Source organism: Ornithorhynchus anatinus, chromosome 15 (assembly GCF_004115215.2).
Source record: "Ornithorhynchus anatinus isolate Pmale09 chromosome 15, mOrnAna1.pri.v4, whole genome shotgun sequence".
Lineage (NCBI taxonomy): Eukaryota > Metazoa > Chordata > Mammalia > Monotremata > Ornithorhynchidae > Ornithorhynchus > Ornithorhynchus anatinus.
Genome location: NC_041742.1, coordinates 13,219,026 through 13,237,382, shown reverse-complemented (window position 1 = coordinate 13,237,382; position 18,357 = coordinate 13,219,026). Strand labels below are relative to the sequence as shown.

At 49.4% G+C, this 18,357-nt stretch overlaps 1 protein-coding gene across 7 annotated transcripts in view; it reads left to right on the top strand.

The window, feature by feature from the left end:
- Positions 1-18,357, top strand: part of DMD (dystrophin) — a 660,617-nt gene that overhangs the window by 283,272 nt on the left and 358,988 nt on the right. For all 7 annotated transcript variants that reach the window (XM_039914163.1, XM_039914164.1, XM_039914160.1 and 4 more), the window contains 8 exons: positions 1,206-1,351; positions 2,825-3,037; positions 5,915-6,028; positions 7,366-7,521; positions 8,841-9,011; positions 10,609-10,791; positions 12,539-12,673; positions 13,489-13,638. In XM_039914163.1, the coding sequence (XP_039770097.1) occupies positions 1,206-1,351; positions 2,825-3,037; positions 5,915-6,028; positions 7,366-7,521; positions 8,841-9,011; positions 10,609-10,791; positions 12,539-12,673; positions 13,489-13,638 (1,268 nt within the window). The remainder of the gene's footprint in view (positions 1-1,205; positions 1,352-2,824; positions 3,038-5,914; positions 6,029-7,365; positions 7,522-8,840; positions 9,012-10,608; positions 10,792-12,538; positions 12,674-13,488; positions 13,639-18,357) is intronic.

The window sequence follows — 18,357 nt, the reverse complement described above, 5'->3', positions numbered from 1 at the left end:
TTGCACCTAGTAAGCGCTTAACGAATGCCTTCATCATTATTATTATTATTTTGAGTGCATTCTGTGTGCAAGATACTGTGCTGAGAGCTTGGGAGTGTACAATACAACAACATAACAGACATATTCCCTCTCCGCAAAGAGCCTACAGTTTAGAGGAGAAGGCAGACGTTAATATAAATCAATAACTCCTCCTCTTTCTCTTGTCTGTCTTTTAACCGGTCAATCAGTGGTACTCATTGGGCACTCACTGTGTGCAGAGCACTTTACTAAGCCCTTGGGAGAGTACAACATGACACGCCAACAGTCCCATTCCCTGCCCACCACGGGCTTACCGTCTAGATTGGGAGACCGACGTTAATATGAATCAATAGCTCCTCTTTCTCTTGGCCTTCTTTCAATCGGTCAGTGGTATTTATTGAGCACTTACCGGATGCAGAGCACTTTACTAAGCTCTTGGGAGAGTACAACATGACATTCCCACAGTCCCATTCCCTGCCCACCACGAGCTTACCGTCGAGAGTGGGAGACCGGCGTTAATATGAATAAATAAATCTTTTTCTTGTCCCTCTTTCAGTCAGTCAGTGGGATTTACTGAGCGCTTACTGCGTGCAGGGTATTGTACTAATTGCTTGGGAGAGTACAACGCGGCAGTGAAACAGACACGTTCCCCGCCTCCTACCTCACACACGTGTGGTGACCTCTTAATGGGGTGAGCTGAGAAAGTCCGGACAGGGTTCTCGGTCTGGTTCACGCTGCATTCTTTCAGCAGCTAGTCTGAGCAGAACTCTATCATCAAAAGATATTTTAAGCACATTAGGTTTGGCAGTAGAAACTATTAGTCCATCTGGCAATTGTTCTGATACCCGAATTGTAAGAGAGCACGATGGGAATGTAGGGAAATCAAACCATTATCTTGCTTTGAAGTCCTTCACGAATGGACTTCTTTATATAGATCTATTTTTTTAAATTCTCAAAGTGCCACAGTCATGCCGCCGTAGATCAAGGTACACCTAAAATACTGACAAATAACAAGGGGAATTAAGTGATAAATATTGGCGCACAGATGATTAAACATTTTCTGCTCCCCCATTTTCCTTTCTTGAAAAACAAAGCAGTGCTTCTGAATGTGCTGACAACCTATGAGAACATAATAACAGAGCTCGAAGCGGTTTAATTTTTCTCTTTTTTCTTTCCTTTTGATGAAGTTTTTGACAGTTTGCCTCCTACACATTATCAGGAGACAATGAAAACCGTCCTCATGTGGATCGAGCGGGCAGAAACCAAACTGTCTGTGCCTCAGGTCACCGTCACCGAACGGGAGACCATGGAGCAGAGGCTTAGGGATTTGAAGGTACGTGGCTCCGTTTGTTGTGTATTGTTGTACACCTACGGTCCGTGAACAATGAAGGACTTTCGCGTGACCCTTTAAATTGAAATTATTATTGAAATCACTTGAAAACCCTGATGATATCATGAACAATTGAGACAGATAATCAATGTTTCTGTTTGTCTCACAAGAACTTGACTATGTTCTTTATAATGATTTTTTTTTTGGCTGAATATGAAGTGTGTGATTTTTATAGGAGTCTCTGAGGTTTTCCGAAGGGCTGTTTTTCTCCCCAACCTGACTTGTTACTCCTGTTAATTTCCAAGGAGTCAGAAGTGGGTCGAGTGGCCTGTCACCGGACCTTTATAAAGTTGCCGTGAATTCGAACCTTAAGTTGTAAGTTGCTGTGAAAGGGAGGATATTTAGTTTCCAGTGTTGTTGTGGGACGGTAAAGAGAGAATATTAGCTTAGGAAATATTAAAAGGTTATAGCAAAGTTCGACTTCACTGTTATAATAGTTCTACTCATATTGTCTTGGTCGGTTTTGAGATTTGGGGCAGAACACTGATGAAATAGTTAACTTCATCTAGAAATGGGAATGATTCCCTCAAAAATATACTCTCGATGAGCTTCCCGTTCAACTAAATGAGGCTCTGTGAAGGTCACGGAGTCACGGCAACCTGCGGCTCTCTGTGGGGTGCGGGGAGAGACGAAAGCAGAGAGACAGGGAGACCCAGGAAGCAGTCACCACCAAGAATGAGACTTGGTAGAGCTATCCTCCGTTAGGAGAAATAGTATTTATTAAGCACCTCTGTGTGCAGAGCGCTGGCTTGAGCGCTGGGGGAAAAAAAAAAAAAAACCAACCCTGCCCAGATGAGAACTAAATAGGGTCTCTGGTCTCTAAGGGACTCCCCATCAAAGAATCAATGGGGCAGAGGTAGTGGAGGGTTGGCGAGAGACACGTAAGGAAAGATGAAGATAGGGGAAGAAGCGTGGCCTAATGGGTAGAGCACGGGCCTGGGAATCCGAAGGACCTGGCTTCTAATCCCAGCGCCGTCTCTTGTCTGCTGTGGGCAAGTGACTTCACTTCTCTGTGCCTATGTTGCCTCATCTGTAAAATGGGGATCAAGACCGTGTGCCCCATATGGGACAGGGACCGTGTCCAACCCGATTGGCTTGTATCTGCCCGAGCACTTGACACATGGTAAGCCCTTAACAAATACCGTTATTCTGATTATTATAACTTTGAAAAGAATACAGGAGACAAGGACGTCGATGCATATAAAAAGAGCAGAAGGAATCTGCGGCTATTTTAAAAGAGCATCACGCTAATGGATTAGAATGAATGCTTGGCAACTAGTGTTTTCTCGGGTCTGTCACTGTGGTTTGGGATGAACAGATGCTCTACCTGTCAAGCATAAATGTTTCTCATTGAAATGGACGTTTGGACGCGTCGGCCGGCCCCAAACCCACACCCCGTCCTATCTCCCTGGCCAGGCCCTGCAGCGGGCTCTGCAGGAGCAGCAGCCGGGCCTCGACTCCCTCGGGCTCGCCGTGGAAGAGCTATCCCAGAAGGCCTCCCGCCAGATGGGCCAGAAGTACCGGTCCGAGGTCGCCGGGGTCCTTTCGCGCTGGAGGAAGTCGTCGGCCCAGGTGGCGGAAGCTGGCCAGAAGCTCGAGGAGCAGTTGGCCAAGCTTCAGCAGTACCAGGTGAGACGGCTTCGCTTTCCTCTAGCTCCTCGTCCCGGCTCCCCGACTCTCTACTGTGTGATCTTGGGAAAGTCACTTCACTTCTCTGAGCCTCAGTTACCTCACCTATAAAATGAGGATGGAGACTGTGAGTCCCTCTTGGGACGGGGACTGTGTCCCACCCCGATTTGCTTGTATCCACTCCAGTGTTTAGTATGGTGCCTGGCACATAGTAGGCGCTTAAGAAATATCATCATTATTATTATTATTATTATTATCCCTTGGCAACCAGGCAGATCTCAGCCTCTTGGCCTGGAGAAGCCTGCCCAGGATCTTGGTAGGATGTCCCACACCTCCTCCCCACCACCACGAACTCCCGCTCCTCACTGCCATTAGATAGCGCTTGCTACCTCGTTGTCCCATTGTCCCGTCGTCCCGGGAAAAGGTGACTAAGCCCTGCCGATCTCAGCACCTCCAGCCTGCCATCTCCTTGCTGCGGTCCTGACTCGCCTCAGATAGTTCCTTTTTAACAAGAGCCCATTGGATCCTTTTGAAAATCCGCTCTCACCTTCATGCCGTGTCCCCGTTCAGGCCATTTCTAACCCCTCCTTTTCCTTGGTTTACGGAAAGAGCACGGCGGGTCTGATTCCCCAGTGAAATCTGCTTTTCATTCAACGGATAGTCCTGGCCCAAACTCCATCTGCTCCAGGGCGGGTGGGCCCAAGCTTCTTTGATCAGGCGACTCTTTCTCTTTTTTTGCGGGAAACCGAGAGGGTCGTTGGTATTCACCTCTGCTGACAGTGGAGTCATTTTTCACTGTAACGCGATTTCACACACACAGACACACACAAACATAATCACGTTCAGGCAGGTTCTCAGATTCCGTATATCACTCATCGATACTTAGTGTGGTAAACGGGGATTTCTTTATTGAGAGTGTTTCACCGATTGCTTAATCAAGATATCGACCTTTCTTTGTTAATTGGGAGGCAGTTGATGGTTCCAGCCTACCCCCCATAGTCCTCATAAAAGGCCATCTCATCCCACACGCTGATAAAAGCCTTTGTACTACACAAGTGCTTAGTTATAATGAACAGGAACTGGCTTTTCCGGCTCATTTACAAAAATCATTATTTGTGAAACTGTTTGTACATCTGAATCATTGAATTAGTGGCCAGCTCTTAACGTGCACGCAGCGGCATTAATCATCTTCATGCCATTTTTGTTGAGGTTGCAATCTCGACGCAAAGTTTTCCGACGGATCTGTTTTATTAAGACTAAGTTTTTATAGCATCTGAAGCGGAGAAAACTCGTAAAACCTCGAAGTGAGATTAGGCTCTCCTGATGCTTTCCCAGTCCTGAGACAACTGTACTCTTTCTTCAGGGTCACAAAATAGTGCCGGTAAAGAAATGCTAATGAATCTCCAGCCCAAGTGATGGCCTCTTTAATTAAGAACATATTTGGAAATAATGTAGAACCTCTTTTTCTAGTCTAGCTAACTCAGTCGATCAATCAGTGGCATTTGGTGGTGCGGCCTGATGGATGGAGCACGGGCCCGGAAGTTAGAAGATCTGGGTTCTAATCCTGGCTCCGCCACGTGGCCGCTGTGTGACCTCGGGCAAGTCGCTTAACTTCTCTGGGCCGCAGTTCCCTCCTCTGTAAAATGGAGATTAAGAGAGGGAGCTGCCGGTCGGACAGGGACTGTGTCTAAACTGATTAACTTGTATCTACCCCAGCGTTTAGAACGGTGCTTAATACATAGGAAGCACTTATCAAGTACCATCACTATTATTATTTATTAAGCTCTTACCACCTGCCGAGTTCTGTACTAGGTGCTTGGGAGAGTACACTGTGAGTTGGTAGATATGTTCTCTGCCCCCAAGGAGCTTAACTTTTCCCAGAAGAAACATATTCTGAAATAATCTGTTCTGTCGGAGGTTACGTGCCTGTTAAACCAGGAAGATTAGAAAAGAAAAAAGGAAAGTCCATTCTGGTCCACAACCAAACATTTACTCTGCTCTTCAGTTTAGTCCTTTGAGGCTATAGGGGCCTAGTCCAGGGGCCTAGTAGTTGTTGTTGTCCTTTTGTCTTTGGGGTTTTTTTTGGATGAATAGATTATTGTGCAAGGACTTTGGGGTAGGTTTTCTGTCATTTGGGGTTTAAATACCAGTTCTCCCTCCTACTAAGACAGTGCCTGACACATAGTAAATGCTTAACAAATACTAGAATAATCAGCATTACAGTTGGGTGTGCTCCAGGGCGAAACCAAGGTTGGAAAGCGTAGCAGCCTCGGGCCTCAGCTGATGCCACGCACACCTAGAGGTCCATTTCTCTCTTACCCAAATCTATTCTTGTCCACCTGAGGGCCAGTTTAGACCCGATCAGACTTGAGAAGCGGGGAGAAGGTCCCTTGTTTCTCGCATCAGTCTCTATTCGGGTGGTTTAATAGCAGAAAAGGTTGAAGCCAAACGAGGTGAAGCAGCGTGGCCTAATGGATAGAGCCCGGGCCTGGGAGTCGGAAGGACCCAGCTTCTAGTCCCGTCTCCGCCACTTACATGCTGTGTGACCTCAGGCAAGTCACTTCTCTCCTCTGGACCTCGGTTTCCTCATCTGTAAAATGGGGATTAAGATTGTGAGCCCCCTGGGGGACATGGACTGCCTCCAACCTGATTGTCTATCCCAGCACTTAGAACAGTACCTGGCGCATAATAAGAGCTTTGCAATCACCATTTAAAAAAAACAAACAACCCAACTGGGTGTGGCTGGAACCAGAGTGACCCGGATTGCTTCATCCAGCCTCTCTCCCTCCCTCCCTCCCTCTCTCTAATTCTCTCCCTATCTCTTTATTTCTCTGTCTTTCTCTCCCTCTCTCTCTCTTTCTCTCTCTCTCATTCCAGAATGACATCAAAACCCTGAAGAAGTGGATGGCCGAAGTTGACGTTTTCCTCAAAGAGGAGTGGCCTGCTCTGGGAGATTCAGACGTCCTGGAGAAACAGCTGGAGCAGTGCACGGTAAGTAAGGCTCGCCACGGCAGCTGGGCCCGACCGCTCCGTCGGACCCCGTGAGAGACAGAAGGGCACGATCCTCCACTCCCGTAGTCCTCAGCGCCCATCTTTTTCCAAGTGTGAAACGGGGCACGGTTCTTGAACGGAATCGCCCAGAGCCATTGGAAATCCAGGTCCAGTGTACAAGCCAGTTGACCCATCGCATATCTTGTACTCTTAGTGCTCTAGATGGCCAGCTCCTCGTGGGTAGGGAACATGTTTACCAACTCTGTTTTAGTCTCTCATGTGTTCAGTTGAGTGCTCTGCACACAGAAGCACTCAGTAAATCCCACTGATTAATTCACGTGGGCAGTGGATATGTATGCTATGTTGTTTCTGCTGTACTGCTCCGACCGCATCTCCGCGTACACGATGAGCACTCGGTAAATACGATTGATTCATTTGAAAAAGAGAATGGGTTTTGCCCGATCCCTAAATTTCTACCCCCTTTCTCATTTTTTACCGGAGAGAAAAATTAACAAAAAGCTTCCTACAACCGAGGTGTGCGAGGGACGTGTTGCTTCCAACTGTCACCCAAGGCTAGGCTTCGTTTCAGCATATAGCCTCAACTTCCAAAGCGCCGCCCATCAGTGGTATTTATGGAGCGCATACTGCAGTCGACTGTACTGAGCGCTTGGCAGAATACAATGAAACAGAGTTGGTTGAGACATTCTCTTTCCACAGCGAGCTTGCCGTCTAGAGGGGGTGTCAGACGTTAATATAATCAGTACGTTATGGACTTAAATTTCCCAATCACTCTCTGTGCCTGAATGTCAGCCACCTGTTCCTGCTACCTGTTTCTGACACTATGTGTTTAAACCACCATTTAAACTAGAAAATAGGTGTCAAGTCGAAGTTTGATATCAGAGGGTTTCTTTCTAGAAGGGACCGAATATTCAGCAGTTCATGAGAAGCAGCGTGGCCTAAAGGAAAGAGCACGGGCCTGGGAGTCAGAGGGCCTGGGTTCTGGTCCCGGCTCCACCACCTACTGCTCTGTGACCTCGGGCAAATCAGTTAACCTCTCTGTGCCTCAGTTCCCTCATCTGCGAAATGGAGATGCAATACTAGTTCTCCCTCGTCCTTAGACTGGATTATCTTGGGTTATCTTATCTGCGCACACATCCCCTAAGCATTGAAGAACTTGTTATTTATCGTAGCATTTTTCTCCCCTGCTTGATTGCAAGGTCCTTGAGAGCAGGAATCATGACTGCTATTTAAGCTGTCCTCCCCCGAGACCTCAGGATGTTCCTCTGCACCCTGTCGGTGCGCAATAATGATCGCTGAAAGGATCGCCTGTTCTCTAGGTTTTAGTTAATGACATCCAGACCCTCCGTCCCAGTTTGAGCAGCGTCAACGAAACGGGGCAGCAGATGCAAAGCGAAGCCGAGTCGAGAGTCGCATCCGGCCTCGAGGCGGAACTTACGGAGCTGAACGTGCAATGGGATCACATCTGCCAGCAGGTAGGGAGGTTCTGGCTGTCAGTTGAACTCTTTGAATTCTCCCCGAGCTTTCCCAGGGGGAAGGCTGCTCCCCCCACCCAACTTCTTCTCTATCGGGGCCCAGATCCACATCTACCAGCGCCTCTGGGCATTTTGATTAGGGGCTAATTAACCCGCTACCTCACACAGCTATTCCTGCAGCTCGAAAAATGTGCCGAGCACACGTTCTGCACCAAACAATTTAATCTTCCCGTGGGACTAAGACTTCTGAGAAGCCGTCCGTCGACTTGCCGAATAACCCGCTTTGATTTAGGAGTCGTTGGTTTTCGGGGAAATTTTCCTTGAGCGCATGATTGATGTCAAAGGAGAGAAGTTGAAAAAGATATTAAAATGCCTGCAGTTTGGATATGCAGGGGGGAAAAACACACACCCTAAAACTGTGCGGAAAGGAAGCCAGGGCACGGTTACTCTGGAGTTTTGGGTGTTTGAGCAGGTATGCTTGGTCTGCTCTTGGTTTTAACGAAAGGCCCAGCTCAGGCTCTTTAGAATCGAGTTTCCCTGGGTCTGGCGTGGCTTTGCACCCACTGGGCAGTGTTAGCGATGACGGCTCAGCCTGTGCCCATCACAAACTTCCTCGGGGACGAGGCCTGCCCAGCCCAGCGCTCCTGTGGCCATGGATGTAGCTGAAGGGGGCGGGAGGGAAAGGGGTGGAGCAGGGAAGGGAAGAGCTGTTGGAAGGGTCAGGGACTTCCCTGAGAGGGAGACGGGGTCAGTCAGTCCATCGTATTTATTGAACTCTTACTGTGTGCGGAGCACCGTACTTAGTAGTTGGGAGGGTACAAGAGAACGATAAACAGACGCGCCCCCTGCCCCGCAACGAGCTCGCCGTCTAGAGGAGGGAGGGAGCTGGACGGGAAGAGCTATCCAGATGGGTCCATAAAATTGGGAAGGGATATTCTGGGTGATGAAGGTGGGTGAATGCAAGGCAGATGAGCCGGAGTCTCTCGGAGAGAGGAGCAGGTCCAAAAGAGAAGCCGGGCAGCCTAGCGGACAGAGCACGGGCCTGGGAGTCGAAAGGACCGGGTTCTTATCCCTGCTATATCACCCGTCTGCCGTGTGACCTTGGGCAAGTGACTTCACTCCTCTCTACCTCAGCTACCTCGCCTGTAAAACGGGAGATTAAGACTGTGAGCTCCATGTGGGGAGTGGACTGCGTCCACCCTGCTAAGCTTGTATCGACCCCAGTGCTTTGCACAGCGCAAAATAAACACTTAGCCATCGTAAAAAAAAAAATCCAGTGGATGACACATTCGTGACGTGTGACACGCTTTGGGTTTCAGGCCTACGCGAGGAAGGAGGCCCTAAAAGGAGGATTGGATAAGACGGTGAGTCTTCGGAAAGAACTGTCGGAGATGCACGAATGGATCAGCCAAGTGGAAGAAGAGTACCTGGAGAGAGATTTCGAATATAAGACGCCGGAAGAACTGGAAGGAGCGGTGGAGGAACTGAAGGTGAGAAGTCGTTGACTTTTCATTTTGATGGATGGCTCCTTTCAAGGGAGGTGTCAGCCTAACCTTAGGTCCTCTCCTCCATCACTTTCACATGAAGCTGTAGGAATCCAAGTCTGTCAAACTCCTGGACTTGAGTGGGCATCGGACACGTGATGTAGCTGTGTCTCCTTGTCTGCGAGGCCGGCAAAACGGAGGAGAGCTTGATTTTTATTCGCAAGCGGGGGTGCAGCCTCGGCTCGGAGTCCAGCATTTCAGTCTCCTTCCATCCATTCCCCGTCGTACATTCGGAACAGGAAGGACAAAAAGAGCCGCCCCTGAGAAGCGGGACAGCCTGGTGGAGCGAGCTCCGACCCGGAAGTCATCAGCAGTAACAGTGATACTTGTTGAGCGCCAACTGTGTGCAGAGCACTGTACTAAATGCTTGGAAAGTACAATACTGAAGTGAGCAGTGACATTCCCTCCCAACAGCGAGCTCCCGGTCTACAGCCCTAGGCAGGGACATAGAATGTGTCCCACCCGATTAGCTTTTATTGACCCCAGAACTCGGAACAGTGCCTGGCACCTAGTAAGCGCTTAACAAATGCCATTAAAAAAAAAATTCAGGGTGGGTAGACTAGTCTCCTGCCCACATCAAACTTAAGCCTAGATTCTAATCCTGATTCTACCTCTTGCCTGCGTGACCTTGGACAAGTCACCTCACTTCTCTGGCCCTCGGTTCCCTCATCTGCAAAATGGGGAGCAGATGACTGTTCTCCCTCCGATTAAGATTAGTGAGCCCCGTGTGAGACGGGGCCTCTGTCCAATCTCCTTAATTTGAAGCCACCCCAGGGCTTAGAATCCACGTCTCCCGGCTCCCAGAACTAGGGTCCTTCTACTAGGCCATGTTGGTTCGAAAACCAAACCACCCCACTACAACGGCAGATCGCCGATGATGTGGCTGGCCTGGTATGCTAGGAGGGTCCGCTTGGAAAATCCCTGGGAGAAGTACACGTGCTTGTGGGCGGGGTTTGGCTGTAGAAAGGAACCCAGAGACATTCTTTAAAGCCTTCAATCCCCTTGCCCCCTCCTACCTCACCTCACTACTCTCCTACTACAGACCAGCTCGCACACGTCACTCCTCTAACGCTAACCTTCTCGCGCTACCTCGGTCTCGCGCTACCTCGGTCTCGGCTACCTCGCCACCGACCCCCGGCCCACATCCTGCCTCTGGCCCGGAACGCCCTCCCTCCTCGTATCCGACAGACAGTGACCCTCCCCGCTTCAACCTTATCGAAGGCGGATCTCCTCCAAGAGGCCTTCCCGGACTAAGCCCGTCATCCCCCCTCTCCCACTCCCTGCTGCAACGCCCTGATTTGGTCCCTTTATTCATCACCATCCCGCCCGGCCCCACTGCACTTAGGTCCATATCTGTAATTTCTTTATTTCTATTAAGATCTGCCTCCCCCTTTAGACTGTGAGCTTGGTGTGGGCAGGCAATGTATCTATTTTCATATTTTACTCTCCCAAACGTTTAGTGCCGTGCCCTGCGTACACTAAGCGCTCGGTAAATAGGATTGACTGACCGACTGTCATTCTGACCCCGGGTGGGATTTTCCAGAGGGCCAAAGAGGAGGTGGCACAGAAGGAGGCGAAGGTGAAGGTCTTGACGGAGTCGGTGAAGAGCCTGGTGTCCCGCGCCCCTCCGGCGGCGCACGGAGCCTTCCGGAAGGAACTCGACGTCTTCATCGCCGACTTCCAGAGGCTCGGCAGCCGGCTCCACGGGAAGTGCAAGACGCTGGAGGTCGGTGGCTCCGGTCGGTCTCGATGGCGGGAACCCGGCCCCGTGAGGCGGGTGGCCACCCGAGTCCCCCGGGAGGGGAAGTAGGGGAAACGAGAGCGTAGTCGTCGCCCTCCAAATTGTTCACGTGCAAAGCTCGCGGGCCGCTCTGTGGGGAAATTAGGATCCAGCCTCCGGGAGAACGATGGGAGTCCTCTTCCACGTAACTCCTGTAACGGGACTGAGCCCTCCTGCCCCTACCTGCGGTCCCCCGTATCTTCAAATCGTAAATTGTGAATTACTGATTCATTATATTTTATTGTAAATTACTTGACCCAGCCTGGCCTAGTGGCAAGGGCACAGGCCTGGGAGTCAGAGGACCTGGGTTCTAATCCCGACCCCGTCACGTGTCCGATGGGGGACCTTGGGCAAGTCACTTGACTTCTCTTTGTCTAGGTTACCTCCCCTTTACAATAGGGATTAAGAGACTGTCAGCCCCCCCCGGGAGACAGAGATTGTGACCAACCTGACGACTGTGTATCTACCCCAGCAATGCGTACAGTGCCTGACATAGAGTAAATGCTTAACAAATGCCAGCTACTTTTTATTCATATCAATATCTGTCTCGGGAGCAGGTCAGGGTGACGCAGAAGGGAGTGGAGCAAAGGAAAAGGGGGCTTAGTCAGGCCTTAGTCACATGGGGTTCGCCGTCTTGACCCCCGTTTTATGGTTGAGGTACTGAGACCCAGAGAAGTTAAGTGACTTGCCCAAGGTCACACAGCATACAAGTGGTGGAGTGGGAATTAGAACCCAGATCCTTCTGATTCCCGGGCCCGTGCTCTTGCCCCTGGGCCGTCCTGCTTCTCCTGGAGACGTTGTTGGAGATAATACTTCCACCCTCTCGAAGAAGAACCACAATTCAGATTTCCTACCAGACCCACCGTCTTCCACCAAATTAAAGAATCTCCATCGCAGTTCAGAGAGAGTCAGTGAAAGGACAATCAATGCATGGCCTGAATTAGATTTGAATCAGTGAAACTCCAACACGAAGCGCGTCTCAAATGGAGCGTTCTTTAGAGAAGCAGCGTGGCCTAGTGGAAAGAGAAGGGGCCTGGGCATCAGGGGACCTGGGTTCCAATCCAGACCCCGCACTCTGCCTGCTGTGTGACTTTGGGAAAGGCGCTTAACTTTGCTGTGCCTCAGTTTCCCCATCTCAGTTTCAGTTCCTACTTAGACTGTGAGCCCCAGGTGAAAAGACACCGTGTCCAACTTGATCTACTTGTACCTACCCCGGTGTTTAGAGTGGTGCTTGGCACGTGGTATGTGCCTAAAAATACCATAATGATCCTAATGATGATGATAATAAATATCTTGCAATGAAGGAACTTCAAAGCCGTGAGCCTCAGCTTTCCCTTTGTGATGAGGAGGATCCGATAAGGAGACATTCTGACAAATGACACATAATTCGCTTGGCACAGAAACATCACTCAATATAATCTAATGTTATTGGAAAAAAAAATACTTGAGTCTTTGAGGCAAAAACAGATACTCCGGGGCCCCGATATCATTGGTGAGCGTGCCGGTTAGGCAGAGGGAACAAGCTCTTCTAGTTTTAAATAAGTCTAATTCCCAGAAGAGCGTACTCTCTTCTCAGATATTCGACGTGCTGTGATAGAAATGATGATGCGCATTCCATTTGAGCAGCTTTCCGATTCCTGGAAAAGCGAACGGTGTCAGTCTGTGTCACAACATTTCAGTGTTTCCTCTCCAGGAAGTTTGGGCGTGCTGGTGTGAGCTGTTATCTTACCTGGAGACTGAGAACAAATGGCTGGATGAAGTGGCTTTGAAACTGAAGGCGACCGAGAACGTGTCGGGAGGAGCGGAGGATATCTCCGAAGCCCTGGATGTGAGTAGCAGTCACAGACATCCAAAGTAGCCCGCTGTGGCTCGGGAGGAAAAGCACGCGGAGCGCCAGCCCGGCGACACGAGATTCTGTCCCGGACCCTGGCCGTCGTCCTTCCTTAGTCGTCGCCGGGCCCCGTGTGGCCGAATATTACTTGTGAGGCTCAGTCCATCAATCAGTGGAATTTACTGAGCACTTGGGAAGTGCAGAGCATTCATTCGTTTCATTCGATCGGATTTACCGAGTGCTTACTGTGTGCGGGGCTCTGTACTAAGCACTTGAAGGTATTCAGTACAGCGATAAACAGACAAAATCCCTGCCCAAAACAAGCTGACGGTCTAGAGAGGGAGACTGACATTAATATAAATAAATTAAGCACTTGGGAGAGTACGATGCAGTACAGTTAGCGCACAGGTTTCCTGCCCATAACAAGTTAACATTCCAGAGTCTCCTGGCCAGATATTTATTTGGAAGCTCACGTGTGTTGGATCACATGTGTGTAGTATTCCAGCTTCACGTCTGAGCATGTCCTTTGACAGGCCCGACTTGCCTTCTGATATTTCTGATATTTTATTCCTCAGAAATTTGGTGGCCCAATAAAAACAGACTTGGGGGAATCGAGACGCTCCTTAGTCATTCATATTTCTTTAGTCCTTACTGTGAGCTAAGCACTTGGGCGAGTCCACCGTCCGTTCAGTTGATTCAGCTGTATTTATTGAGTGCTTACTGTGCTCAGTACAGCAGATAGTCGATTTCACTTGGAAGATACGCAGAAGCCGTCCGTAAGGTGGCAGATCATGATTGTTCTTGTGTTTCAGTCCCTGGAGCGGTTGATGCAACACCCCGAAGATAACCGCAATCTGATCCGCGAGCTGGCGCAGACCTTAACCGACGGGGGAGTTTTGGATGAGCTGATCGGCGAGAAAGTGGAGAGGTTTAATTCTCGGCGGGAAGAGCTGCTGACGGAGGTGAGGTTGGGGAGAGCCCCCTTTAGCCCCCAAATCTTGGCAGCCTCGCGGAGAGATGAGCCTCTTTTTCCATTTCACGAAGAAGTTCATTCGTTCAGTCAATCGAATTTACTGAGCCCTTACCGTGTGCCTACCGCTGTATTATGCGCTTGGGCGAGTACAGTAGAACGATTGAACAGACACATTCCCTGCCCACAGGGAGCTCACAGTCCAGACGGGGAGACAGATGTTAATGTAGATAAATGAATTAGAGTTATGTACGTAAGTGCTGGGGGGCTGGAATGGGGGATAATAATAATAATGATAATAATAATTATAATGGTATTTGTTAAGCGCTAACTATGTGCCAAGCACTGTTTTAAGCACCGGGGTAGATACAGGGTCATCAGGTTGTCCCACGTGGGGCTCACGATCTTAATCCCCATTTTTCAGATGAGGTAACTGAGGCTGAATGCCAAATGCCCAAAGAGTACGGATCTTTGGCGGTAAAGATGCAAATTTAGCATCTGTCTTTCTTGTACTAGTTTTTTTCCTTTTCATTGTCTTTGTTTTCATTCCCCAAAGAGTGAACCCTGAACCTTTCGAGCCTAGGGTTGCCTTCCGGAATCTTTGCACTCCTTAGTGCAAGTTGTTTCCCGCCCCCTCACAGCAAAAACTAATCAGCCTTATTCCTTCCAGTCACTTGAGTTTTACTAATCCATTCAGCAATTAGAGTTTGTCTAAAACGACGATGGTCTATTGATCTAAGTAATGACATTTTAACCTGGGCAACTGGAGTGTCTCTGTCACGAACAGATTGAGTACATATATATTATGCATTTTATCTGGAAATCAATGTGCAGTTTTTAGGAGAAAAACGTTCAAGTGAAAGGTGGGAAAAATTACAGTAAAACATAGGTTTGCGTTGTTCTTACCCGGTTTTCCTGGGAAGTGTGGTTATTGTGCTCCACTGACCTCAAGAGTAAATTCCACAGGGCTGAGAGTCGGCAGACTCAGTTTCTACTCCCAGCTCAGTCACTCTGAACAAGCCACTCTACCTCTCTGGGCCTCTGTTTCCTCAGGTACAAAATAGAGAGAATAACGTTTTCCTCTCCTTCCCACTCCAGGATGGCCGAATGATCATTATAATAACAATAATGGCATTTGGTCGATAGTACTCGTTAAATGCTTAGTAGGTGTCAAGTGCTGTTCTAAGTGCTGTTGTAGACACAAGAAAGTCAGGTTGGACACCTTTCCTGCCCCGAGGCTCAAAGTCTTAAGTAGGAGGGAGAACAAGTATCCAGTCCCCATTTTACAGCTGAGGAAAACGAGAAGCAGAGACGTCAAATGACTCGCCTAAGGTCACACAACAAACAGTTGGTAGGGTCAGGATTAGAACCCAGGCCCTCTGACTCCCAGGCACGTGCTCTTTCCACCAGGCCACACTGCTTCCCGGTATTTGTTAAGTGCTTACTTTGCGCCAAGCACTGTACTCCACACTGGGTTAGATGCAAGGTAAGCAGCTGGACCTGATCCCTGTCTCACGGAGGGGCTCACAGTCGCGCTGACTGGTGCCCGCTGTGATCCAGCGGTCGATTCAGAGTGATTTCTCACTCCGTTACATAGATTGGAATATGAGTCCCCTCCATCTTCATTCATCTGTTCATTCACTGTATTTATTGAGCGCTTACTGTGTGCAAAACACAGCATTCATTCATTCGGTCATATCTATTGAGCGCTCACTATGTGCAGAGCACTGTACTAAACACTTGGAAAGTACAGTTTGGCAACAGATACGGTCCTTACCCAATGACGGGCTCGCGGTCTAGAAGGGGGACACAGGCAACAACAAAACATTAGCCAAAAAAAAAAACAAACCGAGCATCGATAGCGTCAGGATAGATAAATAGAATTATAGATATATATGCATCATTAATTCAATAAATAGAATAACAAATATGTACAAATACACAGGCGCCGTGGAGCAGGGAAGGGGGTAGAGCAGAAGGAGGAGTCGGGGCGGTGGGGAGGGGAGGATGGAGCAGAGGAAATGGGGGGCTCAGTCTGGGAAGGCCTCCTGGAGGAGGTGAGCTCTCAGGGCTTTGAAGGCGGGGGAGAGAGCTAGTTCGGCAGATGTGAGGAGGGAGGGCGTTCCAGGCCAGAGGCAGGATGTGGGCCGGGGGTCGACGGAGCGACGGGCGAGAAGGGGGCCCCGTGAGGACTAAGTGCTTGGGAGGGTACAATGCAAAAATAAACCAACACGATCCCCCGCTCACAAGAACCATACAGTCTAGAGTGGGAGACAGGCATTAATAGCAATAAATAAATGTATTCATTTGTGGCACCCTCCGCAACCCCATTCATTTATTGTGGCCCCGTTCCCCAAGTACAATCCAGTAAGGAAGGAAAGCCAGCTGGCGGTGTCTCGTCCCGTCCAGAGAGATGCAGGCTCCCCGGATGGGTCCTGGGAGGTCGCCGTCACCGAGCTTCCCTCGAGAGCTCCTCACCCAGTACCTGAAGGAGCACGGCCTGGTGAATAGAGCACAGACCTGGGAGGCAGAAGATCATGGGTTCTGATCCAGGCTCTGACACGTGTCGTCTGCTGGGTGACCTTGGGCAAGTCGCTCTACTTCTCTACGCCTCAGTTCCTACATCTGTAAAACGGGGGTTAAGACCGTGAGCCCTGTGTGGGAAAAGGACTGTGCCCAACACAGTTGTCTTGGGCCTACCCCAGCGCTTAGAACAGCGCCTGGCACATAGTAAGTACTTAAAAAATACCATAATTATTATTATTAATTATTACGATGATTATCATTAGCAAGAGGGGCAGGGAGCCAGATGGTGGGAGGCCCTGGAGAGGTACGTCAAGCAGACGGTGATATTTATTGAGCTCTTTACTGTGTGCAGAGCACTGTACTAAGCCCTCGGCAGAGTAATAATGATAACAATAATAATAATGGTACTTATTAAGCACTTACTATGTCGCAAGCACTGTGCTGGGGTAGAAACAAGATGATAAGGTTGGAAACAGTCCCCGCCCCACGTGAGGCTCACGGTCTTAATCCTCATTTTAGATGAGGTGACTGAGGCTCAGAGAAGTGAAGTGACTTGCCCGGGGTCACACGGCAGTTCGGTTTAGTTCAGTTCAATAGTATTTACTGAGCACTTACTGTGTGCAGAGCAGCGTACTAAGCACTTGGAAAGTACAGTTCAGCAACAGAGAGAGAAAATCCCTGCCCACACGGGGCTTACAGTCTAGAAGGGGAGAGACGGACATCAAAACTGGAAAGTAGGCATCCATATGAATGAATGGAATTACAGAGATATGCGTATATACAACTGTATAAACATAAATGTATGGGGGAGGAAAACTGGGAACGCGCTGAGGTGATGCAGAAGGGAGGGGGACCTGAGGAAAAGGGGGGCTTAGTCTGGGAAGACCTCTTGGAGCAGGTGAGCTTTCAGTAGGGCTTTGAAGACGGGAGCCGAAATTAGAACCCGGGTCCTTCTGACCTCCAGGCCCACGCTCTATCCACTAGGCCAGAGAGTACGATGCAACACAGGGAGTAAACCTTTTCCCGGTCTAAAGGGAGCGGGGAGGGGATGGGAGAGCTCGGCTCCTCACAAGCCCTCCTAAATCCCCTTGTCCCAGTTCGGGTGGGCACTGCCCCATCCCTGCCCACCCAAGATTACGGAGCTATTTTAGGGTCACTGGCCGGGATTTTAATCAACGCTTATTCTCAAGAAGGACTCGATCAGTGAGAGGAGATGCTCCCGAAGAGCATGGTGCGGACTTGCAACTATTCTGCAGAAAGAAAGCTTTTGAAGAGAGAGTCAAGGAAAGGGTGTTATTTATGGACTTATCGATCATAGTTTGTCTTGATGGACTTAGTAGGATTCCGGAAAGGTCCGATGCTGAATAGAGAGTGTAGCAGAACGGGGAATTGCGCTTGAAGCTTAAAATGTCACGAACCGCTTAATTCTCTCTGAAACAGTCCTCAGATGAGCCGCACTGGATGAGTTTCCTTTTAACTTGGGGGGTCTGACCTTTTCTCGGACAAGCGATTTAACCCCTCTTCCCTCCTCGGTTTTCTCGGGTACGAGTAGGGAGTGGAGACTAACGGACGGAATATGTCCCGTGGCCCAACGAGACTCTCGCGAGGTGGAGCGTAGAGTCGGTCCCACCCCCACCATGCCACTGACCCCAATTCTCCTCTGGTCCGGTCCTCATTCATTCAGTCGACTATACTTATTGAGCGCTTACTGCTTGCGGAACCCTGTACTAAGTGCATGGGTAAGAACTGTACAGCAATAAAGAGAAACTGTCCCTGCCTACAATGAGCTCACACTCTGGATGGGGGAGACAGCCATCAATACAAATAGACATCACTATAAATAAATTTACAGGTATATACCTGTGTGCCGTGGGGCGGAGAGAGGGGGAAGGAACAGAGGGAACGAGTCAGGGTGACGCAGAAGCGGGTGGGAGATGAGATACTTGTCCTTTCTCCTGAGATAGGACAAGCCTGTGGCTTGTCCAGCCTGGGCCTCTAAGGATGCTCAAAGGATAGTATAACGGTGGCCAGACTGATGGCTGACGATGCAGCCAACGAGCTTATTTTTTTATTAATAGTATCTGTTGAGTGGTTATTATCTGCCAGCCTCTATGCTAAGCACTGGCGGAAAGACAAGGTAATCAAGCTAGACACTGTCCCTGTCCCACAGGGGGCTCACAGTCTT